Source organism: Pinus tabuliformis, chromosome 4_1 (assembly GCF_031772625.1).
Source record: "Pinus tabuliformis cultivar Carrire ecotype Pingquan chromosome 4_1, CPIR1, whole genome shotgun sequence".
Classification (NCBI taxonomy): domain Eukaryota; kingdom Viridiplantae; phylum Streptophyta; class Pinopsida; order Pinales; family Pinaceae; genus Pinus; species Pinus tabuliformis.
In genome coordinates this window covers 561,088,913-561,116,257 of record NC_142303.1, presented here as the reverse complement: position 1 = coordinate 561,116,257, position 27,345 = coordinate 561,088,913, and the positions used below count along the sequence as shown (strand labels likewise).

The 27,345-nt window shown below is 36.7% G+C and overlaps 1 protein-coding gene across 1 annotated transcript; it reads right to left on the bottom strand.

The window, feature by feature from the left end:
- Positions 1–24,318: 24,318 nt before the first annotated feature.
- LOC149177090 (heavy metal-associated isoprenylated plant protein 39-like) lies at positions 24,319–25,419 on the bottom strand. The gene is made up of 3 exons (XM_089423281.1): positions 25,103–25,419; positions 24,918–24,993; positions 24,319–24,703 (listed from the first exon to the last, which is right to left on the bottom strand). Exons 1-3 carry the CDS (start codon positions 25,106–25,108, stop codon positions 24,387–24,389), a joined length of 399 nt encoding a protein of 132 aa, XP_089279407.1. The 5' UTR covers positions 25,109–25,419; the 3' UTR covers positions 24,319–24,386.
- Positions 25,420–27,345: the final 1,926 nt, after the last annotated feature.

The following is a 27,345-nucleotide window of genomic DNA, read 5'->3' as shown; positions in this document are numbered from 1 at the left end:
GTCTTCTTGGGTCTTTGGGCACATTTCCTTGCTAAGTTTGAAAAGGGTAGCAAAAGGTGTACTAACTGGTTTTGCATTGTGCATGTTAAATCTTTTCAACACCTTTTGTATGTACTCATTCTGAGACAATGTTAATTTATGATTTTTCCTGTCTCTAGTTATTCTCATACCAAGGATTTGTTTTAAAACTCCCAAATCCTTCATTGCAAATGAATTTGCCAATTTTCTTTTGAGCACATTTATTTACTGCATGTTAGATCCTGCAACAAGCATGTCATCTACATACAATAACAATATAATATAGCTACCATCATTTTGCTTTTTCAAATAAACACAATGATCAGAGTGACATCTAGTATAACCTTGTTCAGACATAAACTTGTCAAATTTTAGATACCACTGCCTTGGAGCCTGTTTTAAGCCATACAAGCTCTTCTTCAACCTGCACACTAGTTTCTCCTTCCCTTTCACCTCATATCCTTGTGGCTGCTGCATATATATCTCTTCCTCCAAATCCCCATGGAGAAAGGCTGTCTTTACATCTAAATGCTCAAGATGAAAATCTTCAGCTGCTACAAGACTTAAAATAGTTCTGATTGAAGTCATTTTAACAACAGGAGAAAATATTTCATCAAAATCAATACCTTTCTTCTGTGCAAACCCCTTCACCACAAGTCTAGCTTTGTACCTCTGTTTTCCTCCATCTTCTTCCTTCAGCCTGTAAACCCATTTATTCTTCAATGTAGTTTTTCCTGCAAGCAACCTGACTAAATCCCAAGTCTGGTTATGCATTAAGGAGTCCATCTCTTCTTCCATGGCTACCTCCCACTTCTTCCTGCTTTCAACCTGCATTGCTTCTTCATAACATTCGGGTTCACCAGAATTAGTCAACAATAAATAATATAATGAAGGAGAGTATCGTTCAGGGGGTCTACTTATCCTGGTAGATCTTCTAACACCACTTTCAGGTGTTTGGGGCGCCTGTTGCTGTTGTGGTGGTTGCTGTTGTGGATTATTATTATTTTCAGGCACCTTTACCTTTTACCTGTTTCTTTTCCTGCAACTGATTCTTATACAAGACCTTTTCATTGAATATTACATCTCTGCTCCTAATGATTTTGTGATTTTCGTAATCATATAAGCGATAACCAAAATCATTAACACCATATCCAATAAAGGTACATTTCTTTGACTTTGCCTCAAGCTTTGTTCTATTTTCTTTATCAATATGGACAAAGGCCTCACAACCAAAAGGCTTTAAAAAAGAGTATTTTGCCTTTTTACCTGTCCATGCTTCCTCCGGAATAGCACCATCCAAGGGAACTTGAAGGCCCTCTGGTTATTAGATAAACAGCAGTATCTACAGCATCTGCCCAAAACTGTAAAGGCAATCCTGCATGCAATCTCATGCACCTTGCACGCTCCATGATTGTTCTGTTCATCCTTTCTGACACACCATTTTCTTGTGGTGTTCTTGGAACTGTCTTCTCTCTGTGAATTCCATGTTCTGAACAGTACCTATCAAACTCTTTGCTGCAATATTCACCTCCATTGTCTGATCTAAGACACTTCAATTTCTTTCCTGTCTCAATCTCAACCAAAGCTTTCCATTTCTTGAAAGTATCAAATACATCAAATTTATTCTTAATACAATAAATCCAAGTTTTTCTAGTTGCATCATCAATAAAAGTAACATAATAACGAGAGCCACCGAGAGATGATAACTGAGCAGGTCCCCATACATCTGTATGCACAAGCTCTAATTTTTCATTCTTCTTTTCTTTCCCAACTCTGAGAAATCTGACTCTCTTCTATTTTCCATAAATGCAATTCTCACAGAAGTCCAAATCAACATTCTTCAAACCCGGCAACAAATTCCTTGAGTGAAGAATCTTCATCCCCTTTTCACTCATGTGTCCGAGCCTATGATGCCATAATGCTGCATCTGCTCCTTTGGAAGTTAAAGCATTAACAGAGTTAGAAATACCATTGCATAAATACAATGTACCAACCTTTTCGCCTTTTGCTATTACCAGGGCTCCTTTGGTGACCTTCCAAGCTTTATCTTGTGAAAGTTGTCACACAACCTTCACCGCCTAACTGCCCTGTTGAAATCAGATTTTTCTTTAGATCTAGGACATGCCTTACCTCCTTTAATAGCCATTGGTTTCCATTCTGCTGTTTTACAAGAACCTTACCCATTCCAACGATTTTACAGGGTTTATCATCACCCAGACGAACTTGTCCAAAATCTCCTTGAACATAGTCATGAAAGTATTTCTTATCAGGTGTGGCATGGAATGAAGCCCCTGAATCTACCACCCAGGAATCAGTAATATTTTCGAAAGAAAGAATCAAAGCATCTTGTAACACCTCATGTGTCACATTTGCTTCATGATTGTTTTCTTGCTGTGCATCTCCTTCTTTTCCCTTCCGAGATCTACAGTCTTTCTTTAGGTGTCCTTTCTTTCCACATTTCCAGCACACTATCCCCGATCTGGACTTGGATCCGCCTTTCCTTGATTTACTGCGATATCCTGAGCTCTTTCCTCTTTCCATTTTTCTTCCTCTAGACTCTGCACTCAAAGCATTTCCCAATGTCTCACCGGAGCTTTTCCGTCGCATTTCGTCGCTAAGGATAGCACCAACAACATCATCAAACTTTAAAGTACTAGATCCAGAAACGGAGTTACTAATGGCCATTACCAAACCATTCCAACTTTCTGGTAATGAGCACAAGAATAATAGAGCTCTAACTTCATCATCAAAGTTTACCCCTACAGAACTTAACTGACTTGTAACTGTATTAAAATCATTTAAATGATATCCACCTTCCGACATATTCATATTAAATAACCGTTTCATAAGAAATACCTTGTTTGAGGCCGAGGGTTTTTCATATAGTTTCGACAACGTCTGCATCAAACCCTCTGTCGTGGTTTCCTTCGAAATGTTGAAGGCGACTAACGCAGCAAGGCACAACCGTATTGTTTCAAGTGCCTTTCTATCGAGAATGTTCCATTCTTCGTCTTTCATACCCGTCGACATCTTTGTTTTTCCGCCCAATGGTAGGTATAGATCTTTCTGATACAAATAATCTTCCATCTGCATCTTCCACAGCGAGAATTTTTGGCCGTTAAATTTCTCAACCCTAAACTTACCATCTTCCGCCATTGCTCCCACTCAAACCAGGAACCCTTCTTTCATGTGAGTTTATCAGCCAAATAGACCTTCGTCTCTGATACCAGTTGTTAGAAAATTATATATTACGGAGCAATGGAACACATAAAATATTGCAGAAATATAAACACAGAAAACACACAAAACAAGAGAGACACAGATATACGTGGTTCACCCAGTTTGGGCTACGTCCACCCCGAACAGCCAGTCCTTCCTTTCTATTATCCAGCAAAATGAAGAGACACAACCTACAGCAAATCCGCTGTAATATTCTCTGTTTTCTCTCACAGTCTCACCTCTCTGTTTCTCGCTCACAAAATACACATCTATATCTCAGCCTCAAATACAATGCCCTCATACAAAGAGAGGGGGTTTCCTTCTAGGGCAAAAAACCCTAAACTAAACATAAGTTCTACCGTCAGATCATCCGCCTAATGAACGGCCCAGATTGACTAAAAATTACTATACTTTTACAAGGCAATTTTACATTTGTTTTTAGCTTCAGGGGCGCTACCCTCGAGCCACCGCCAGGGGACCGTTGGCCCCCAGACCCCCCAGCCGGGGGGATCGGCCCCCCCGGACCCCCGCGGGGGGGACAAGTCCCCCCCGCACCCCCCCGCGTGGAGGGGTGTACAAACTTCCTGGGGTATACATCCGGCTGAAACAAAGACCTCTGAACAATCATGCTCCACACACAACAATTAATAGTAAATACATACCCATTTCGTAACTCAACACACTCCCTTGCTTACCATGTTTCATGTCCTCATGAAAAGTAAGTAATTCTGATGCAGTGCAGTTAAAGAGTAGGCTGGAGAAGGAGCGTCAAAAATTGGTCTAAAACCATGATGTTGAGCTAGGAGTGCAAAGGTGGGCCCTTCCTTTCCTTCAGGCAATTCGTAGATAACCCGATAACCTTCAGGAGGATACCAAATGATGGGGCTATGAAACTGACATCCTAACCAATAAGGTCCCTCTCTCAAAATAAGGTTGCTATAGGTGACAAAATGGGCCGCAGCTACTTTAAAATTTCTATAATTAAATGGCTCCCTATCTTGCACACTACTAGTGGAGACCGTCCACCTGAGCTTGGATGTAGCCAGAGAGCTTTCTTGAATGGAGTGAAAATATGATACTCCTTTCTGTACAATCTCCTTATGAATAGGCCCTAAAATTTTAATCACCCCTTCCCTTGTCATTAGATTCTTATGGTTGGCAAGCATTTGTAAAGGGTGCTTGGGTTCACTTCTTACCCAAAGATCCAATCCATGTTCTTGTCTTTGGAATGCGTTATGAGATTTAAACCATTTAAGTTGGTTAACTGCAAATGAGATAAAGGCCTAGAATTGAACATCTCCCACAAAAGGGTTAGGGTTCTTTTCCACCTCGTTCTCTAATACAAAATTGTGTAGGTAAAATTCAAAAAAGAAGCCTTTAAACCTTTACACCATGTTGTTTGCAGCAATTTATAAAATCTTCAACTGTTCTTAATTCAATTGGTTTTCTAGCTCTCACAGCTTTAATTTTCAACAACAAGTATCGTTCTAACAAAAACAAGGCATAATTGGTGGCGGGAGACCTACATGCCAAGACATTTGTATATAGTGAGCAGATGGTGTCTGTTCGACCTATGACCCTATCTAGTTTGAACTTGATTCTCTCTAATTTCTCTTCTACATTTTTGCATCTATCGAAGGTCCCACTCTATGTTGCATTCATTTCCCAAAGCTGTCTCTACAGCTCTTGATATTTCTGTTGGGAAACGGTTTCTTGTTCAAGCCATTCTAATACGAGAAGAGCTTGTGCTAATTCTTCCTAAAGATTTAGTATAATGGGGTCATTGTGTGTCATGACATCTTTGGCTTGTATTCTTATCTGAGTGCTTATGTTATGAGAAAGGATGTTTTTTGTTTCAATTTCTTTATTATGGGAGGTCCAAGCCTCTGTCTGAGTAGCCATGCTATAAGAAGGTACATACTTTGTCTGAGTAGCTACGTATACTAAAATTGGATGATGTTCCTCTTGAGTGATGACTGGTTGAGTAGGTATGGGCTTAGTTTGAGTCCCTGTAGCCCTACCTTCATATAACTCTGTTTGTACAACCGCATTCACTGTCTCCGAGGTTTTGTCCAGAACCTTTCCTGCTATGATTTCTTTTATTTTTCTTCTGAGCCTTTTGACCGTTTTGCGAAGCTTCTGCTATTCTTTTCTTAGCTTTTTCAATTTGGCTCTATACCTTTTCGGAGGAGTAATTGTTCTGCTGACAGTCTTGTTAATAGTTTCTGCTTCTAAAGAGCCTGGTTGCTCACCCTGGCTCTGTTCTAATAAGACCATGTCTCTTGATTGATTATCAGCTTCCCAAATTATCTCTGTCTCTACTTCTTCTTCTTGGCCTATGTTTTCTGTGCTTAGGCCTACCTGGTTGTTTTCCACTAGGAGCATGTCACCAGATTGGTTCTTTGCTTCCTGAATGGCCTCTGCATCTATTTATGCTTCACGGATTGCATCTTTTGAGGGAGATAGAATTTTGGTATCACCAGAATTCTCAGGAGATTGGGTTTATCCTAAGTTAAGATTGAGTAGTCCTTCAGGCTGCATGTAGACCTTCATGATGGCCAGGACCTAGGCCACTCAAAATCATGCAACAAATCGTCTTGGGGGCTCATATTTGGTGTTGGGGAAAGTCCCAATTCATTTCCTTGTTCATATTCAGAATTCCCTGTTCCTTCCTCAGGTTCTGATTCAGGGTTATCTTGTCCTTCTAACTCTAGCTGCAAGTATTGTTCACTTACTAGGCTAGATAATTCTATGGGTTGACTAGCATTGCCTTGAGGATTTTCAGATGCTCCCTGTTTTGACCTCAACCTTGTGGATCATCTGCGCTTGTGAGGTATGCTCCCTGAAAGGGCAATCCTCTTTCTTTTTGGAATAGGGTTAGGTGTTGGCAGGGCTATACCTCCTTCGAGGGCTAATATTAGATCATCCCAAGTTGATTGTTGTTGGGCAAGGTTATAGCTAACTATTAACCTGATCAGAAAATGGTGGCTAACTGTTTCTATGTGTTAGGACCGTCTCAACCTCTCAGCAGTGTCATGCAGTAGTGAATTCAACAATGCAGGTAAATTAACAGAGCATTTTTGTTTTAGAACTGTTAAAAGTTCGATTTGCCACGGCCTTACCACGTCTTTACGCCCATCGCAGGTAATATAGTTTTGGACGATTCATGCCAATTATCCCCATGGTTCTCCAAAAGAAGATGGTTGAACGCCTTTGCCCTTCTTGATTAGCTCCTATCCTTCCTCCCTAAAACCCTCGATAACGTCATGAAGCTTCAATCGCTTACATGCCCATACTGGTCCTTCTATCGGCAACCCAAACACTTCTTCTATCACAGTGTATATTACAGTGATTTGTCTGCCTCTTACCACCAATTGTCCATTATGTATATTCCGTAAAAATTTGATGGCGATTTCCTCATTGGGGTGTTGAAATCTTGTAAAATATGCTAACCATCCTGTGTGAGCTGGAATTTCCATGGCTTCATCGGAGACAACCAGTGTTAAAGGTTCTCAGTGCACTGTTCTTCCTCCCATAATGTTTGAATTTTGCAAACGATTAGTGTAGCGGGGAAAGCACAGCAATGAACAGAGCCGAGTGATGGAACAACAAATGGTTGTAATGACTCTATCAAGTGATACTTTATAAACATAAATACCATTATTGCAGACTATTATAATGCCACATGCTCTGTGATCATGGAATGTCGTATTGTTCTACAAAATCAAATGAAAAGATTACAGTGCATGCATAAGTACATTGGGGGTCCTCACCCCCCTTTGAAATAATAGGTCGCCTACAACCGAATGAATGAAAGGATAACGCGCTGGCGGTGAAGTACAGGGGTGATGGATTGGCAAGGTACGCATATTAATGAAAGGATCATAAAGGATATTGGAGTGGTGAAAACAAGGCATGTAACAAGAATTATCAATAAGTGATAAGATGTCGTGAGGTGGTGCGATAAAGAAAAAGGATAGCATACTCAGGAAATAATACTTTACTGTCGTTATTCCACTTAAAACTATTGTGATTGATTTAAAAATATTGCTCATGTATAAAGGTTCAAGGTAAGTTAGTGACATAATCCCTTTATAGAAAAGATAAAAACATAAGAAGAGGGCATTATAATAATTATTGATGTAAAATAAAACTTCAATACCATCAGCAGAGCCTTTGTTGCCTGCAGGAATCCATAGCCTCGATAGAGTTGATTTCTAACCTTTGGGAACCATGGTCCTCTATGTATAATTGGGGAAGTGCCTTATGATGTCCATAGTAGAGACCAATGTGTTGGCATGGTAACCAGGTGAACACATTTACATTCACTGGGAAGTAGCGAAAGTGGTCAGGCTGGCTCGTGATGAGACCCCCTATCCTCCATCTGTGGAAAAAAATCATAAAATTGTTAGTGAATATATATATATATATATATATGGGGAAGTTCCTTATGATATCCATAGTAGAGACCAATGTGTTGGCATGGTAACCAGGTGAACACATTTACATTCACTAGGAAGTAGCGAAAGTGGTCAGGCTGGCTCATGATGAGACCCCGTATCCTCCATCTGTGGAAAAAAATCATAAAGTTGTTAGTGAATATATATATATATATATATATATATATATATATTATTATTATTATTATTATTATTTGAACATTCCCCATTTTATGCATAGAGGGTGGCTCAACACTCCTTAAGAGTAGGGATGGCGGAAGAAGTTTGAACATATCAATAGAAAAAAATATATATATACCTATAATCTTATTGATAATAAACAGAGAGAGTTATGCAGGAAAGGGGAGAACTAGCATGGTATAGATAATCAATCAGTTTGATTTATAGTGGAAATGAGGTCAGTGAAGTGATATAGATAATTGTGTCCTTTATTTTTTGATCATCACAAAGCAATCTTGTTAAAGATGATAATATTCAAGATATTTGCATGTTCCAGTAGACTCCATACTTGTTTTCCTTAAATATGTGTTGTACTTTTATGCCATAAAGAGAATCATAAAGAGTGAACTGGGATGGTCTAGGGATGATTATGCAAGGAAGAGAAAAAGGGTGTTCTCAAAAATACTCTCAAGGTGTTGTTCCTTAAAGGGAATAGCAAAAGAAAAACCCACACAAAAAAGTGTTGTTCCTTATAGGGAACAACAGTTATTCCCTGTAGGGAACAACAAAGAAAATATGCAAAAAAGTGCTGTTCCTTATAGGGAATAGCAAAGAAAATACGCAAAAAAGTGTTGTTCCTTATAGGGAATAGCAACTGTTCCCTATAAGGAACAACAAAGCAAAATACATGCAAAAAGTGTTGTTCCCTATAGGGAACAACAAAGAAAACAGAAGCAAAAAGGTGTTGCTCCCTATAGGGAATAGCAAGTGGAATACACACGAAAATTGTTGTTCCCTATAGGGAACAACAAGGGAAATACACACTAAAATTTTTGTTCCGTGTAGGGAATAGCAAGGGAAAATGCACACAAAAATTGTTGTTCCCTGTAGGGAACAGCAAAGAAAAATACACACGAAAATTGTTGTTCCCTATAGGGAACAACAAGGGAAAATGCACATGAAAAGTGATGTTCCCTAGAGGGAACAACAGAGGAAAATACACACGAAAAATTGTTGTTCCCTGTACGGAACAGCAAAGGAAAATACACACGAAAAATTGTTGTTCTGTAGAGGGAACAATAGTTGTTCCCTATAGGGAACAATAGTTGTTCCCTATAGGGAACAATAGTTGTTCCCTATAGGGAATAATAGTTGTTCCCTATAGGGAACAACAAAGGAAAATAGAGAAAAAAAACTAATAAACAATCTACTATTCTAAGAAAATCCAATCAATTAGAAAGAAAACAGAAAATCAAATTTATGTATATGTTTCAAAAAAATAAATTATTCACTGGACTGGTGATGCTAAATAGTTGCACTCTTCAGCAAGAATTTGTATCGTAGAATCTTCACGTATCTGTTGGCAAAAGGATTCCCTTGTAAGCAGTTTGTGGTAGAGAAGTACTCGATGTCCATTTCCTTAAAAGAGTAGCCAAACCCATCAATGGTGGCTAATGTAAGGGTGCCATTACTATGCACCTCTTGTATCTTGTAGGGGCCTAACCATCTAGTCTAGAGTTTGTCCAGGAAATCCTGGAACCTAGAATCATACAGAAGTGCCCAATCACCTTCATGGAATATATTTTTCTTGATGAGGGCATCATGCCATTTTGCTCTTTGTTGTTGGATCAGTGTAGTATGCTGAAGAGCTGATAGTTGGATTTCATCCAATTCATTAATTTGATGTAGTCTGTTAACCTGTGCTTCATTCAGATCCAGACCTACTTCTTGGGCTATCCTCAATGTCTGAATTTCAAATTCTATTGGGAAGATAGATTCTTTGCCAAACACTAGCTGATATGGGGAGTATCCTGTGGTATTCCTCCAAGTCATGCGATATGCCCACAGGGCTTCTGGCAATCAGGTAACCTAGTCATGTCTATGTGAGGTGACTATCTTTATTAGTATAGCCTCAATTACTTTGTTGGTACTTTCTACCTGGCCGTTTTCCTGCGGGTGGTATGGAGATGTGATTCTGTGTATAATGTGATGATTTTTTAAAGTAGCAGCAATATTATGGCCTATAAATTGTGGCCCTCCATCCATAATTATTTCTTTAGGCAAGCCATACCACACGAAAATTTGGAAAAGAAAGTGGATTACTGTGTCCTCTGTTGCCCTTGGTAATGCTTCTGCCTCCACCCATTTGCTATCAGATATAGGATAGATGAAATTTACATCTAACAGTTTCTGTAGTTCATCTTTAACAACATCCTTTAGGTGAGGGTTTAATCTTCATTGAGGTTGTCGAATGGGTCTCGCATATTTCTCAGTATAGATGTGGTGCATACATAATTGGGGGTCAATCCCTTTCATATATGGGTAATCCCAAGCAAAAGCCTCTTTATATTTTCTAAGGAGTTGAATAAGCCTCTGCTGCTGGTCATCAGTCAGGTTTTTGTTAATGTTTAGGACTTTCCCTAGCTCAATTTCAATGGGTTTGCTGTTATAAACAATTGTTGTTGGTATTGTTTGGTCATTAATATATTTTAAAGGATCTTCTTCAATTTCGTTATCCAGGGTTGCTTCAATCATGTGACATTTTAGATTAGATACAACAGCTGGGTGGTTAATGTAAGTGTTAATAATGTCATCTTCTGTTTGATTCTTAAATTCAAGAGCATATGCTACAGTTAGTGGTGATAGAATGTTTTCAGTTAAATATGTTACAGGTTGTTTCCTAGTTTTTATTATAGTTAGGCTTAGCTAAGCTAGAGGATATAAAGCTAGATTCTTCACATTGCTTCCTCTTGCTATGGTCATACTCCCTATTTGACAGCTTATATAAGCATCTGCGATTGCTAGCCAAGGTCTTCCTAGTATTAGAGGATGTCCATCTAGCCAGTTTCTAGGATTAATAATCAAGAAATCTACTGGGTATTCCCAAGAATCTACAGACACCATTACATCCTATAATGTCCCTTCTGGTTTGACAACTGATCGGTCAGCAAGTTCCAACAAGGTCGTAGTTGGATCTAAGGCTATGATGCCAAGTATTTGATAGGTTGTTGTTGTGAGAATATTAATGGCTACCCCTAGATCGACTAATGCATTGGGAAAGGAACATCCATTTATTTGTACTATGACTATAGGGTTTCCTGGGTCCTCATATTTCACTGGTGTTTCTCTGCCTGATAATAAATTAGACAAAGTTCCGACTACGTGGACAGTTGGTGTTGTTTTTATTTTCCTCATAGGATTTTTGGTACACAATTCCTTAATGGTTTTTTCATAGATTGGAATGTCCTGAATAGCCTGGAGGAGGGGTATTTTTACACAAAGATTTTTTAATTCTCCTAGGAGATCGAAATCGGGATATTCAATTGGGCAAGGTATAATCAATCTTTCTGGGAATGGTGGAGAAGAGGTAATAGTTTGATCGTGGCTCTTTTGTTTAACTGTATTCTCCATTTGAGGTGTTTGTTCTACAGGTAACGGTTCTTCTAATTGTATATTTTTATCACCCTCTAACTCAATTATCCATCCAGACCTCAATTTGAGTTCATTACATTCTCTCAACTCAGTTTCCGTCTCCAACCCTTCAATAATTTGTACCAACTAGACTAGTCTATTGTTGGGATTCGGGTTGGGCTGGGCTAGTAGCTATGGTTGTAGATTGGGTTGAGGATTCTGTTGCAATGTGTAAGGTGCTGGTAGTGTAGGTTGAGGCAGGGGGATTGTTCCTGCTGGCTAGTTTGTAGGTCTTTGCCAACTTGACTACCAGTTTTGGTTTTGTGAAGTGGAGGGGGGCCATTGAAATGGATATGGATTGTTCTGCCAAAATGGTGGAAAGTAAGAGGAATTTGGCCAACTATTGTTTTGATTTGACTAATTGGACCAAGGTGGCATAGAGAATGCTTGTGGTGACCAATTAGGAAAAGGTGACTGGCTCTGGCATGTAGGTCCTGTGTATTGCTAAGAATTATATTACGAGGTCTGAAAGAATGAAGATGGGTCGGTAAGCATACCTTTTTATCGTGCTTGCCATTGGCGACGCTGATTTAATAGGTACACTGGTTCCGTTTCTTCCTTCTGCCTCTTTGAAGACTGCTTTTAACCCTGGAAGCGATGGGCAATTTTTTGTGGCATGTTCTTTAGTGCATATGGCACAGGTCTGTACCATATCCAATGGGAATTCTTTATGAATATGTTTCTTCCTGCATCGAGGGCAAAAAATCACTAGGTTTTGTTCTGCTTCGGCCTGCTTCTGCTTGGCTTACATGATGTCTAATTGTGTTGTCAAAGTTCCCAGGATATCTATTTTGAAATCTTCCAGCGGGTTGCCGATTTCAGTACGATTAATGCTTCCACCAGAGATTTTGTTTTCCATGGTGATCATATCGCGTTCTGCTGGTTTCGGTCTTGTACTACCTCTTGAGCACCTAATACACAAATTAATAATGTTAGCATAGTCTTCTTGATATATATCACCTTTACCCATAATATTTAATGTCTCTATCCATTGGTCTTTCATCCCCTTAATCAGTGTGGTTTTTAGCACATTATCAGGCAGAGGCAGATTTGCGTAGGGAGACCTTTGGAGGTTATATTGGAAATGCTCCACATACTCTTCCAAAGTTTCACTAGGTCTTGCTACCATTTGGAATATCTCATCTTTTAGTTCCCTAGATCTGCAATAATCCTGATATTTTTTAAGGAAAGCAGTTTTCATTTGGTCCCAATCATTTATGGTGCCCCCACCTAGTCCCATAAACCAACGCAAGGCTGCTCCCTTTAACGTGGAGGGAAATAACTTTAGTTTCCCAGGACCAATGGTGTAATCATAACCCCGACATAGTACATCAAATTCAAACATAAATGCATCCAAATCTTCTGACGTGAGTCCATGAAAGGTGGGAATATTTTGTATAGGGATAGATTTCATGGGTGTGTTGAAAGTTGTGTCAACAATAGGATACTGTAATGTAGAGGTCTAGGGTGCTTGTGTATTATTGGTCATTTGATCAAAGATATGCCAGTACCCTTCCGGGATTTCTAGAGCTAGAGAGTTATCCCTAGGATGCCTAGAAGAGATGGGAATGATCCTAACAGCACTCCCTTGATCTGGGACACTAGGTGTCCTTTTCTTAATTACTACCTGAGGGAATCTTGGTTCCTCTATTTCCCCTGTTTCTCCTCCTCCTTCACGAATATTGCAAGAATTGGTTGCGAATTTTCAATATCTTGAAAACTCTGCTCAGTCCCTTCTGTTTTACTGTGGACCTTAGCGTAGGCTACAGATGATGAACCTGTGGCCTAAAGGGAGACAATAGGTTGTCTGGAAGCAACAGTTTGGGGACCTACTGATGGTTGAGATTCAACATTTCTTAAGATGTCGTCGATAAAAGTTGATATTCCAAGGGTCACCGGTCCCTTGGATTTTTCAAGTTTGGGATGTGGAATTGTATTTTTTTCTAGTCTTTTCTTCTTAGTCATTCATGCAAAAATTCAAATTTTTATTTCTACCTTAAGTTCCTAGCAATTTTGCTGGAAAGTGGGCGGGGGAGCAGTCATTTCACTTGCTCCGTACGTAGGTTCTTACCTTCCATTTTCAATACCCATTTCTCTCTCAATAGACAAACATCAAACACCTACTTCACTTTTCTGTAATTGTGCTGAAAAGCGGGCAGAGGAGCAAGCACTTTACTTGCTCGTTACATAGGTTCTTACCTTCCGTTTTCAATACCCAATTCTTTCCCAATAGCAATTATCAGATATACATCACTCTTTGTAAAATGGCGACACTCTCCCCAGAAACGACACTAAAATGTTGGCTGATAAAAGGTGTCTTTTAAAACTCCTAATTACCCCACATTAATCATCAACCTGGGCAAGTCCTCTTATTTCAAGAGTGTACACAATATGTGCATGCTATAAATCCAAAGAGTAATGTTTCTTAAATTGTAGTATAGATCTCTGGTACAAGAGTAAATGGGTGCATCTAATAAACTCAAATTGCAATTATTAAAGGAAATATGACATCTAAGCTTCAAAACTCAATCCTCTACTGAAATCAAATCTCACACAAGCAATTCAAATAACAACAGCACCAGCCAAGAGCATAGTAGCAATAACTCATCTCTTCTTGGCTTATTCAACCTAAACCATACTCAATTTCTATAAAGTAATCAAAATGGAAATGATATCAATCTGAGAGTTCAATAGCGATAACCAAACTCTTACAGTTGATTAAATCAATACGATTCACTATCTAAATAATTTACCCTGTAATAAACATAAATTGAATCAAATGACAGCGTTGTAAAATATATAAAGAACATATACTACTTCAATACAGGGAAGCGGTAAATAGCGAATAAGGTAAACTCACAGAAATAGGTAAATTATCAGACCAATCAAACTTTGTGAGAATCAAAAATTTATAACACAAGCAAGCAGTTTAATCCAACAGAGATTGGGCCCTTAGCCACTAGTGAACATTGTTGAGCTACTTCAGATAATACAAGTGAACAACAACTTCAATTATATATTAATCATTGAACTTAAGTAACATTACAATATGGTCACGTTCTCCAACAGCGCGGGTCTGTAATTAAAATTCAAATTTGAAAATAACAGAGAGTCTCCCTTTCTTCCTACAATCGTTTTCTTTTATAATCAGAAAGGGGTAAAAGATAAATGTGATCCCTCAAGATCTCCCGATCCCGAGGGATTCACAACCTATTGCTAACTTTAGACACCTTTCCTATTTCGCGTTGATCCTTTTGATTCACCCTCAACGTTGTTCGCAACCGATGCATTCCATCCTTCGTTTGTTGGTTTATGCTGTTCCATCATTACGGAACAACAATTGTTCCTTTTGTCACTTTTCTGCATAAAGAAGAGTAAAAGTTAGTTCCTATGGTTAAATCTTAACTGCAAGTAGCTCATCCATTGCTTATCATAATCCATCAATATATTAGTGCATTAAGATATGAAAAAGATAAGAAATGAGGAAAAAGGTGATGAAATTAATAGTAAATACATACCCATTTCATAGCTCAACACTTGGTACTGACTTGAAGCCCTGATGATGTGGATCTTGGATTGAAAATGCATGATTATGGTTATGTGATTCAAAATTTATTCTCTCCAATTATGATAGCGTACTCCCTCATGATTTCCTTGGATATCCACATCCCTTTTATGAAGCCTCTCCAAGAGAATATTTCGATGGAAATCATATATTTTTGTATTTTGTCTTTACTTTAAGTCATGTTATTTTATATCCCTTCCTTATTTTCATTCATCTTCTTTTTTATTCCTTCCTATTTTCATTCATCTTTTTTTTTTCGTTTCTCTCTTAAGCTTTTCTTGAGAACCTAAGAAATCCACCTTTTTCAACATACTACCATCCATTTCATTAAATTTCTTCTCTAATTTAGATAACCTAAATTCCAAGTCTTCACTTTCTTCATGAATCAAGGATGCACCTTTAGTAGATTTAATTGGTGTAGTATCTTTCCTTGGAGGAATGTTGGAAAACAATAATATCCCTCCTCTTTATTTCAACAAAAAAAGGGATATTCTAGTGAACAATTAGGTCACTTGTAAGTTACGTACATTAATTTGGAGAATATCATAATGGTTGAAAATTTATTAATATATCTTTTAGAATTGAGGCTTTGTATATGTAAAATGTGACGTGCAATCATATGATATGTAGCTTCTGCAATTCCACGAGTATGAATCTAATGTGCTAAGTGAAAGTTATAGTAACTTTCCCAAAAATTGACTTTTTTGGCCTTTTCACATGAGAAAAATTTTATAGCATTCCATGTGTCCAATTATTGAAATATAATTCTAGAACCTATACATAAGGTACTTCTATCCGTCTCCTAAAATTCCTGAATATTTCACATTTTTAAAATTTCCAAACAATAATATATAGAAAAAATACCAAGTTGACTTGTTTAAAATTTATCTCTTCAACCCTAACTTCCATAGGGTATAAATCTTACTTATAGCAAATAAATTTCTGGAAAATGGAACAAAATATTCCCAAATATGTCTCCTTAACATGTTTCAAGTTTCACTTTATGAAGCCTTACAAAAAAAAATTATAGCACAATTGCGGAATTGATCTATTTGAGACTAAATTCTGGAACATACAAAAACCCTAATTTCTTTGAAGCATATCTCTGAAAATATAGTGAACCAAGATCTATAACTTGGACTATATGTTCAAAAATATGTCTTCTCCATGTGATCTAAGTTTCACAGTCTGAATCCTCATAGAAAAAAGTTATAATGAAAATTTTGAACTGCCTTGTTTGAGATAGAATTTAGGAGCCCTAAAAAACCATAACTTCCTTGGACCATATCTCTAAAAATATAGTGAAACAAGATCTGAAACTTGAACCAAAGATTCTATGGTATGTCCTCTCATTCTTCTTTGGGTTTCACCATCTGAAACCACACCAAAAAACAATTATAGTGAAATTTCCATGATAACTTGTTTGAAGCAGTAAAACCCTAGGATCAAGAGCTCTAATACCAAATGTTATGATCCTTGTGCCTTAAACATGATAAGAAATCAATAATTATAGTCCATTTCAAAGGAGAAAAATCATTTTACAAAAAATACAATGAACAAGACAATATTTGATGATCCTAAGACTAGGTCTCCTTAATGTGTTTGTGTGTGTGTGTGTATAAAACAAAGGAAAAAATTATAATAAAATGGGACCATTAGAGGTTCTAGCCTACATAAAAATATAACAATAAAAATCACAATATAAAAATGGCATCCTGGTATTCATGCAGTAAATAGACAATCTTACCTATTGTTTCCTAGTCCAAATAGTCTCCTATAGTTACCAGTTTAGGATTTTTCTCAGATCTAATGTTCACTTTTTGCGTTCTGATAGGTTTGGAATAATTTGTAAATTTAAGCTATGGACAAGCTACTATGCACTCTCCTTATTTTTTTGGCACTTGCAAGTTCCTTGGATCATCCTCCTATTCACATTCTTCTATGACATTGTAGCATTATATGAATTGTTTAATTGTTTGTGAGTATCTATGTGTGGAACATAAGGATATGAACTTCTACGTAGTCTAACCTTCTAGTGAAAAAATATTTGCCTTGAAAATATACAAACCTACATCCACTGAGAGATCATCTGATTCAAAATTAAGTGTCAACTTGAAATTTTGAGACATGTCTCCCTAGTCTGTTATTCCTCTACGCACTTCTACTTTTCTATAATAGTTCCTAGAAATGGTGTCCAATATATGAATGGACAAATGCACCCATTCTTCTTCCAGTGTCCTCCCCTCATTCCATGCTGCAATCTAAACCTTGAGATGAGTAGCAGGGAAACTAAGTCCCGTATATGTTGGCTTGACATTTCCAACATTCATTCTGAACCTAATCTACAGCATATGTCTGCATTTTTTCCAATTCTCCACTTTTTCTTTATGTGCAACTCACCATTGCACATGATTTTATTTCGAGGATACATCTATAAATCATAATCTAAGATGTTCAGGTACATTCATCTCAAATTATTTGAAAAAATAGCATGCATCTTTTATTCCATCAAACTTTGGGGGATCACATACCACTCTCTAATCCAGTGTAGTATACCAATAATATGAACGCATCTTCTAGTGGATACTTCATGCAATATTTGTTGTCATTTCTCAAGTGCTTCATCTCTATCTCAGATGCAGGAATTAATACTTCACCGGAATAACACATCATTAGTAGTCCAATTGACATATTCATCCCTACACGTAGTCACATTATAAACGTTATCAAGGTCTTTTGCATTGAATCCTTCCCTCAAAAGTTCCAAATATTGATCTCCTTGTATTGGGTATAATAGTGCAATAAATTTCAATTCTCCTGACTCAAAGATCATTTTGTCTCTTCTTCAGGTTGGTTATAACTTTATTATCAAATGGCCATTCAATTCCTAGTAATGCATGGTATGGGTTAGTATCATCCACAATCTCTATGACTACAAAATTAGTAATACTCCTTACTTCATCAATGTTGACCTTTGGAACAAATAAGGACTTTGAATTGACATATTTGGGGACTATCCGTCTGGTGTAGTAGTGTTCCCTTTCATGACATCCTTAAATGAGGCTACACCCTTAGAGTTTCTAAGGGATGAAATTGATCCAAATGGGTTACTAATTCTTGGAGCTCCACCCTGCAACCTCAAATTTATAATAATTGTGGCATTATGTTTTATGTTGTAGTCATTCAATTGGATGACATCTTGTAATAATCTACCTTCATGAATCAAAATTTGTAGATCTGCCAGTATACCCAAGTTATACTAGACATTCTTTTCCAGATCAGAGGGTCGAACCCCAAAGAGGAGTGATTTCTCATTTAAGGTTTTCACAAAGTTTTGATAAGACTCCTTCAAATCCAAATTTGATCTCTACAAAAGAGGCCCCTGATCAGAAAATGGAGCGACCAGATCTGAGATCTAGGCCGAAAACGGATCAAAACCTACTACTATGTCCATCATATAGTTGTCATTTGAGATGATCCAAATCCAGTTCCTTAGAGGTGAAGAGAAAAAATATGGTGAACCCTACATCCCTGCCAGTCATTAGATCTGTTAGATCCCAGACGGATAGAAGATATGTGGAGGTGTGGAACAAATTTACAATGAAAGTGACTTTGATCACTTTGAGCTACCATTCCTTTATGGTCTTTGAAAAACTATTCACCGATTTCACATGAGGAAACACTAACTCATCTTTGGGTTTTTGCAAACTTGAAAAAGGCTAAAAGCTTTTCAACAGCAAACCAGCAGTTCCATGGCCATGACTTAGCTCATCCAGATCTAGCCATACTCCATTTGTTGAGGGGAGCAAAAAAAATCCTAACATTCGTGCTTAAATCAATCTGTCTCTCCTAATTAATAATAATATTAAAACATAAAATAAATTATTTTAATTAGACACCATTATATATGGTTATGATCAAGCATACTCTTTCTGCGTATTATATATTTGGTTATGATCAAATATGCTCTTTCTATATATATAATCATTGTCAGCCCCATACTAAATTGATGTCTAAAAAACTTGATTTACTTTAAAAATGAAAACACTTCAGCCACGTTTAATATATATAGTTATATAATAGACATACATTTTAACCACATCTATGTGAATATGCATAATTCCACCTACCATTACTCTAAATTCTCCTGCCTCTTACTACCTTCCCTTCCCTCAGTTACTGGCAAATTTTTTGTGTACAATTTACATGGGAAAATGGGTGGTACTGGAAAATTGCATGTGGCTGTTCTAATGACAAGCAGCACAGATACGGAACAAAGATGCACGCCTCTTGTCCCTTGGTTGACTGCTAACTGTGTATCTATAGAGTTGGCTGGACTCAAATTCAACTGTCAGGTGGGGACTAACTATGAAAAACGACAATGTGGCATTTGATGGTGAATGACGACTGTTAGACGGACATTACCTCCAGCTTTCACGACATTGCCTCAAGCATTCACAGTCATGATTAATGACTGATTTGAAACGCGCTCAACTGGCTTGTGCCATGTGATTTTGCAGGACGGCCTGCTTATTTATGTTCTTTTCAGGTGAGTTCTTCAGCACATACATGTTCAAATTAGCTTCTCGTGTTATTTGAATTTTAATAAATCCGTATAATATAATTATATTAATTATTATTGGTGGTTAATATTAAGATTGATTTCTCGTGTTATTTGAATTTTAATAAATCCATATAATATAATTATATTAATTATTATTGGTGGTTAATATTAAGATGGATTTATTTTAAGTACAGATTTAAAAAAAATTGTTGCAAATTTATTTTAGAGTGCAAAAAAACAATATGTAATTTTTTATTATTTAAATTGTATTTGTGAATGTTATAAAGATTATATAACATGCACATTGAACTTTTTTTATCAGTCCACATTAAAATGTTTTTTTTTTTTTAATAAACATGAATATTAATTCATATTAAAATATTTTATTAATAATTTACCTTGGATATTTTATTATGTACAACATACAATACGATATTTTCTTTTACCATTTTTATTATATATATAATTATATATGATACAAATGCTTTTTCACTGCTAAGTATTTTACATGAAATTATATTAGGTCATAGGACAACTAATTAAACATGCACAGCGTATTCTTTTACTTTGAATTATTTTACATGAAATTATATTAGGTTATGACCTTGATCGGGGTGTGTGGTGGAGGATGACACGGACAGCGGATAGTTATGAAGAGTAAAGGAAAGGTACCACCCACCGCCCCCCACACGCTCAAGGTGATGGGTGCGGTGGCCCTTCACATGAATACATACAAGGGTGGTGGGAAAGGTGGCAGGCACGGCAAAGACGAGGAGGCGGGGGCAACAGTTGAGGTAAGACAGGGAAGTGGTAAGTGTATTGTTGTTCGCAGAGTTTGGAGATGGAGCATCGGGGCAGGAAGGCACCGACACTATCGACGGCATCCGCAGAGAGAGACCAGGTATGTATCTTGGCCCTGCAACCCTCTTGCAATGGCGACATGGTTTGTTTATTGCTGGAGGGATCGAGAGAAACCTAGGAACTGGAATTGGGGGACTTGTTGGGGGAAGCATCGCAGGCATTGCATGGTTGTTGTTTGGTTCTACGTCTTGGTTATAAGGCATCCGAGTATTGACCTGGCCAGTGGCCAAGAAGCCCCTCCTGAGCGCTGCATTGTGACCTCACGTGTTAACTGGAGCGAAAAGGGAGAGGTTGGATACAGGGGATGGGTAGAGTAAGAAAAGCAGAGGAGTGGCGTAGGCTCACTGGGTAAAGGGGAATGGGAAGTCTTACCTAAGCACGAGGATTCTTGCATGGCCGAGAGAGGGGACCGCCAACCATTCAGGGTATGAGCAGCACTGGGAAGGGAGAAGGGAGAAGCACGACAAGATAAGGAGACTGACCTTGTCTTCCGACTGGGCTGTCACCCAACCTGCGACTTGCTTCGAGATTAATTGGGCTAGGATAAGGATTAAGGAGAACGTTGGCAATAAGAATCAAAGCTAGAGGTTAACACCTCTTTCCTATGAACAGGTTTTGAACAGAGTGGAGATGGCTCGTCCAGCGAGAGGAAGAGGTCACGACAAACGTGGGAGGGAGCCTGCAAAGGCCAAAGATCTGAGCACTTCGGAACTGCGTAGAGGAAGGAAGTCTATTGAACACCTCATTAGTGAAGTCGTCACGGCATACCGGGAGGGAACGAATGTAGGAATCCGTAATCTGCTGGAAGAATGGGAGGAAGAAATTAAGAAAAATAGTGAGACAAAGGAGGAGATAGAAAACTGGAGAACCTTAGTCCCAAATCCTAAGAATACTAGAGGAAGAATAACTCAATTTAAGCAGACCCTCTATCTCTACTGGCTTATGAAAAAGCCTGCTGGGGAAAGCCATGGAACAAATATCAGCGGGGATGGCTATGTCCCTCTAAAACCAGCCATTTGACCGTTTATCGTACATGAATATGGAAAGCTTTTTAATCTGCTCTGCAGCTGATCCGTGCAGAGTCGGTGCAGAGTCCCTGCTTTAGCACTGTACTAATTTACTGTAGTTCTGCCGTAAACTCTCAGACAAAGGTTACACGGATAAGGCGTTGTCAGAGTTTTTCGTGGTGGTGAAATTTGGTAATATAAAAAGAGTTTCTGTATTTTGATGAAATGAGTTGATCCGTTAACGGTTATAAAACCATGATTGAAACATGGATGATGACAAAAAAAAATTTAATAAATTTTTGCTATATGCTCGTCCAATGTGTAACAAAAACGTGATTTTTTTTTATCTTTTCCAGTCAATCAATCAGAATTCAGCGAACAGAAATTTATGATTTTGCTCGATTTATTCTGTTTCAAATTTCTTTAACGGTCTGGGTATATGCGAAAACCCCAAAACCGTTGAAGCGCGGAGAAAATCATAAATAAAACCATTCTGGTTTGGACAATTTAAATCTGCCTAACCATAGCCAAAAATCGCTTCAGATTTGCCTCCTGTCTGGGATTTGATTGTTAGTTAGCTATTGATAACATAAAATTGATTGATTGTTTTAGTCAATAATAGAAATAATGGTGATGTATATGGAATATAATGGGTTGTAATTTAGAAATATTGCAAAATCTAATACATAAGAGTGAGATTATTGGTAAATCTATTTTAAACACTAAAATTTCAGAGATTAAAGTTGGTGATAAGATTTATTTTTATTTTTATACTAATAAATCTATTCCAAACACCAAAACTCCAAAGGTTAGAGTTAGTAATGAGACTTACTTTTATTTTCATATTATTTGTATCTTCCTATACTACTAGCTTATAGATAAAACCTCCAAAAATTTGAAAATCTGTAAAATGCCCCATTAGGAAAAAAAAAAAGAGGAGAAAGAAATCAATTGTTTAACCTTATTTTATTAATATTCCATAAAAATTGATTTAAGAAAAACAATAAGCACTCCTGGCGAGCTTAATCATATTTTGAATAATATGATAGCAGGTTATCCCTCGAAAAAGAAGTGGACTTCAAATTTGGGACAATTCAAAGAAAATAATAAATCTCATTATCAAAACTGGTTTTTCCAGTGAATAAAACTATTATTTACATATAGAAATTCTTAAACAAAGCATTGTTAAGGTTAATTATATAGGAATTCTTAAACAAGCATTGTTAATGCTAATTTTAAATTGTAGTGTGTTTAGGAAATGAGAATGTATGCACTTTGGGACATAATTTGGCTGAGGACAATCAGGTAGAGACTCTGTAGATCATTGAGTGACCGAAACTCATTACAATGGTAAACATGGATTTTGGAAATTTATTAACATGATAGTTAGTAGGTAAATATTCTAGTCAGAAGGGCTAATTATTGAGTTTTTAGTTTAATCAAATGACGAATGAATCAATAGTCAATAATCCATGGATCAATACTTAATACTCCATCTGGAACAAAATTTGAAGAATAGATGAATGACCTAATTAAATATTAACTTTTACACATGACAAGGGGATACATCAGTCTTCAAATTATGCTCAAGTTTGGCTAAATAGTCTCCAGCTAAATAACAGGCCCCTGAATTATTTTCTATTAAATTGAATTTGATAAAACATCCGTAACATTTCCAAGCAGAGATCACATAGAAGAGATATTCTAGAATGCATTCAAAAATTTATTTATTTATTTTATTTATTTTACCATTCAATTTTTTTTTGTAAAATAAAGGCAGCAAATATAATCCAGAGATCCTCTAGAATTCATTAAAGACCCAAAAAAAACTAAGAAACATTATCATCCCTTCAAATTTCTCTTATTCTTCTATCCTCCATAGATATATCACCGGTTTGATTCCTGTATCAAACATGTGTTGCACTATAGAGAGTAATTATGAGTATACAACTTTTGTCCATCTGAAGGCCTGGGACTATGAAAAGTCTGAAGAAACATGGATTCATGGAAAATGATATAAATATTTATGATTTTGTTTTTAAGAAAATCAATATGCAGAAGGCCTGCTTATTGAAATTGAAAAGCTCTAAAGTTTTGGGGCAGCACAATAGGGGATCTTAGTGGGTTGTATGTAGGCAGTCCATAGTTGTAATGGTAGTTATCAGAATAGATTCTATATCACATTAATATGAAATTTTCAATTGTTAATTTTTAGGTAAAATAAAAAAATTGAAAAATATGTATAATAATACATTAGTCTTACTTACTTCCATTGTTCACATTTATAACTATATAGATCATAATTGCTTGTTGAAATTTACACAAAAGTTATAGTGAAAAATAAATGTTTTCATTTAATAAAAGGGCCAACTCTCGAGAAGACTTGATTTAATAAATAAATAAATAATTGAGAGGAGAGGCTCATTCCCAATATGATGTGTCAAAATGTCTATCAGCTATCAAAATTGAAATTTTACTCATTTCAGCGAAACTAAAAAAATCTAAAAATTAAATAACTATACAAAATATAAATAATATCTACTCATAAAAAAAATGCACTTCAAAAAACTGAATCCCTCTGAACTCAAGTTAAATCTATATTTAAAATAAATTTATACTTAACAAACACTAATAAAATTATTTATTTTTACAAAGCCATATTTACAAGCTTATATGATCTGTAGAATTATTCAGGTTGAAGCAGTGGTTTTATTATCATAAGATAGTGCATGGAAAGGAATACTCTTCTCTCACAGCCATATTTACAAGCTTGTATGATCTGTAGAATTATTCAGGTTGAAGTAGCGGTTTTATTATCATAAGATAGTGCATGGAGAGTAATACTCTTCTCTCACAATAGTAGAATTATTCAGGTTGCAGCAGTGGTTTTATTATCATAAGATAGTGCATGGAAAGGAATACTCTTCTCTCACAGCCATATTTACAAGCTTGTATGATCTGTAGAATTATTCAGGTTGAAAAGGAATACTCTTCTCTCACAGCCATATTTACAAGCTTGTATGATCTGTAGAATTATTCAGGTTGAAGTAGTGGTTTTATTATCATAAGATAGTGCATGGAGAGTAATACTCTTCTCTCACAATAGTGGACGAGTATCGCTCAGGAACGTACCCACATAATTTTGCATCATACACAACCATGGAAGTTGCTGGCTCTACGACCTTCTTTTTCTTTTGATCCTCCTCCTTAGCATCATTTTTCTCCTCCTCCGCATCATTTTTCTCCTCCTTTGCAGGACCCAGGCTCAGCAACTCTGCTCTGTATCCCAATCTTCTTAGTTTTGTTGCGACACGCACAGGATCTGCTTCTCCCACTGCAGTTATCTTTCCCTCCTTCATGTCCACTGCAATAGAGTCCACTGAAACCAGAGCAATCAAGCATTACTAAACCAATACATTACAACAAACATATAGGAAATAGGAAGAAAAAATGGTGTTTGTAGGTTAAGTGATGGGGACTTATATATAACAAGATTATCTGCTAAATTCCTCAATAACAAAAAGGAAAGTGTTTTTAAAAAATATTAAAAAAAATATTTTGGCAAATGCAATAATGGCAATGAAGATCCATGCCTCCAGCCCCTGCAACAGCCTTCATGGCTCCGCTCTTGCTTCTCTCGTCCTCCATAGATAGTTTGAACACCATTTTCTTCACACCCAAAGAACCATTAATGGATTACTCGATATAGAATCGATTCTTCAAATCAGTAACACAACAAAATAGTATGATATTATGAATATATACAATGTATATATACCTTCATTTTCAGAGCTTGTGATGTCGTCAAAGAGCTTGAATATGTGAGGGGTCCAGCCAGACCAAATCAGCCGATGTTTTTTGTGTATTGCACTTTCAACGAATTACAATATTGGTAGAATTACTTGCAAATCCATTTTAAATGCTAAAATTCCAGAAGCCGGAGTTACCTGGAATGACCTAAATAGTTACAGAGGGCCAATCACTTTGTGGGAGAGCAAGTTCCTTGCACTGCCCATATAAATTAATTTCTCAGGAAGCGTCTGCGTCCACGTGGGAGGGAGGCAGGGATAACGGAAGGAGCAGCGTTTTACCCTAAAATCTAGCGGCAGTACACAGTGTCTTTGGAACCGAGAAAGATTCACACTGTTCACTTTCAGAGAGCCCATATGCTTCGCGGGTCTGGTATTGAACAACCCGTAGTGCCAGTTGTACTTCAAGACGCATCCCTCATGCGCCATTCAGACAACAATTCCAACTTTATCTCGATATCGACAACTTTGTGATTTCCAGGAGGAAAAGTTATTTGGTCATCCTCGTGAAATGCATTGCCTTGGTAACAAGTTTTTGGTGTTTTGTGTGGTTTTGGATTTCTTGGCTGGGTAACAAGTTTTTGGTATTTTGTGAGGTTTTGGATTTCTTGCGGATCCAATGATGGAGAGTGACTTTACTGGATTATTTTGGGGAATATGTAATTTTTTTAAAAGTTTTTGGTGTTTTGTGTGGTTATGGATGTCTGGTGGATTCAAGGATAATAGAGCAACTTTATTGGATTATTTTGGGAATATTTAACTTTTTTCAATTACAATTATATATAATTATAATTTTTTTCTAAAATAATAATAAATATTGAATTTTTTTGTTATTTAAAATATATATATATTTGTCAAGTTTTATTAGCACAATTAGTTGAAAATGGGTCTCTCTAGTAAGGGACCCACAATAAAATTATAACTTTTTTCTAAAATAATAATAATAAATATTAAACTTTTTTGTTATATAATAATAAATATTAAACTTTTTTGTTATATATATATATATATATATATATATATATCATAATTTGTCATGTCTTACTAGCACAATTAGTTGAGGATGGGTCTCCTTAGTAAGGATCCAGGATCAAACCTCAAGGAGGTTGTTGCACCCCTGATGAGATAGTTGAAGATGGGTCTCCGAGACAGTAGGGGATGGGTCTCCTTAGTAAGACTACTCGGATCAAACCTCAAGGAGGTTGTTGGGAGGAGACATGAGGTTGTTGGGAGGAGACAGTTGAGGATGGTTCTCCGAGACAGTTGGAGATGGGTCTCCTTAGTAAGGTGAGGATGGGGGGAGGATGGGTCTCCAAGACAGTTGGGGATGGGTCTTCTTAGTAAGGGGACGACCCAGGGTCAAACCTCAAGGAGGTTGTTGCACCTATGCTAGGGGAGGAGACAAATTAAAATCCAGATAGCTTAGGGTTGGAGACAAGCTAAAATCCAGATAGCTTAGGGTTGGTGTGGCCCAGGTCGGTACGATCCCTGGATAATTTTGATGGCTTAGATACCCGTGGGTCTCACTTTCTCAAATCACTTTCTCAAGCCACAAAGCAAACCTAAATAAACACAGATGACTTAACAAACTATATATATTATTATATTTATGATATTTAACTCATGTTTATAAAAATATATATATATTTAAGTAATAAATTGGCATATGAATATTATTTAAAATTTAATTAAAATTTGTTAAAATAATAAATTTGAGTGGTTAAATTTATATAAACTAAATATTTTTGGAACTTTTAAAATTTTAATTTATTTATTTAAACATATATTTTAAATAAATAATATAACAGTTTTATCAAAAATTATATTAAAAAGAAAAACTATCAAACTTACTTTGTTGTATTTCAAACACTACATACATTTTAAATAAAAATAAATAACAATTACATTAAAAATTATAGAGTTTAGGCTTCTGTGATCCATATCAAGTTTACAAAAGATTTTTCGGCCAAGATCATATGAGACATCATTTGTCGACGCGTTTCGAACCAACCAGTGTGGTTCATCCTCAGGAGAAGTTGAAGAAACAGATCCAGCTTAGTAGGTTAAATAGACATGAGACATCATTTGTCGAAGCGTTTCGAACCAACCAGTGTGGTTCATCGTCAGGACAAGTTGAAGAAACAAATCCAGCTTAGTAGGTTAAATAGACATGAGACATCATTTGTCGACGCGTTTCGAACCAACCAGTGTG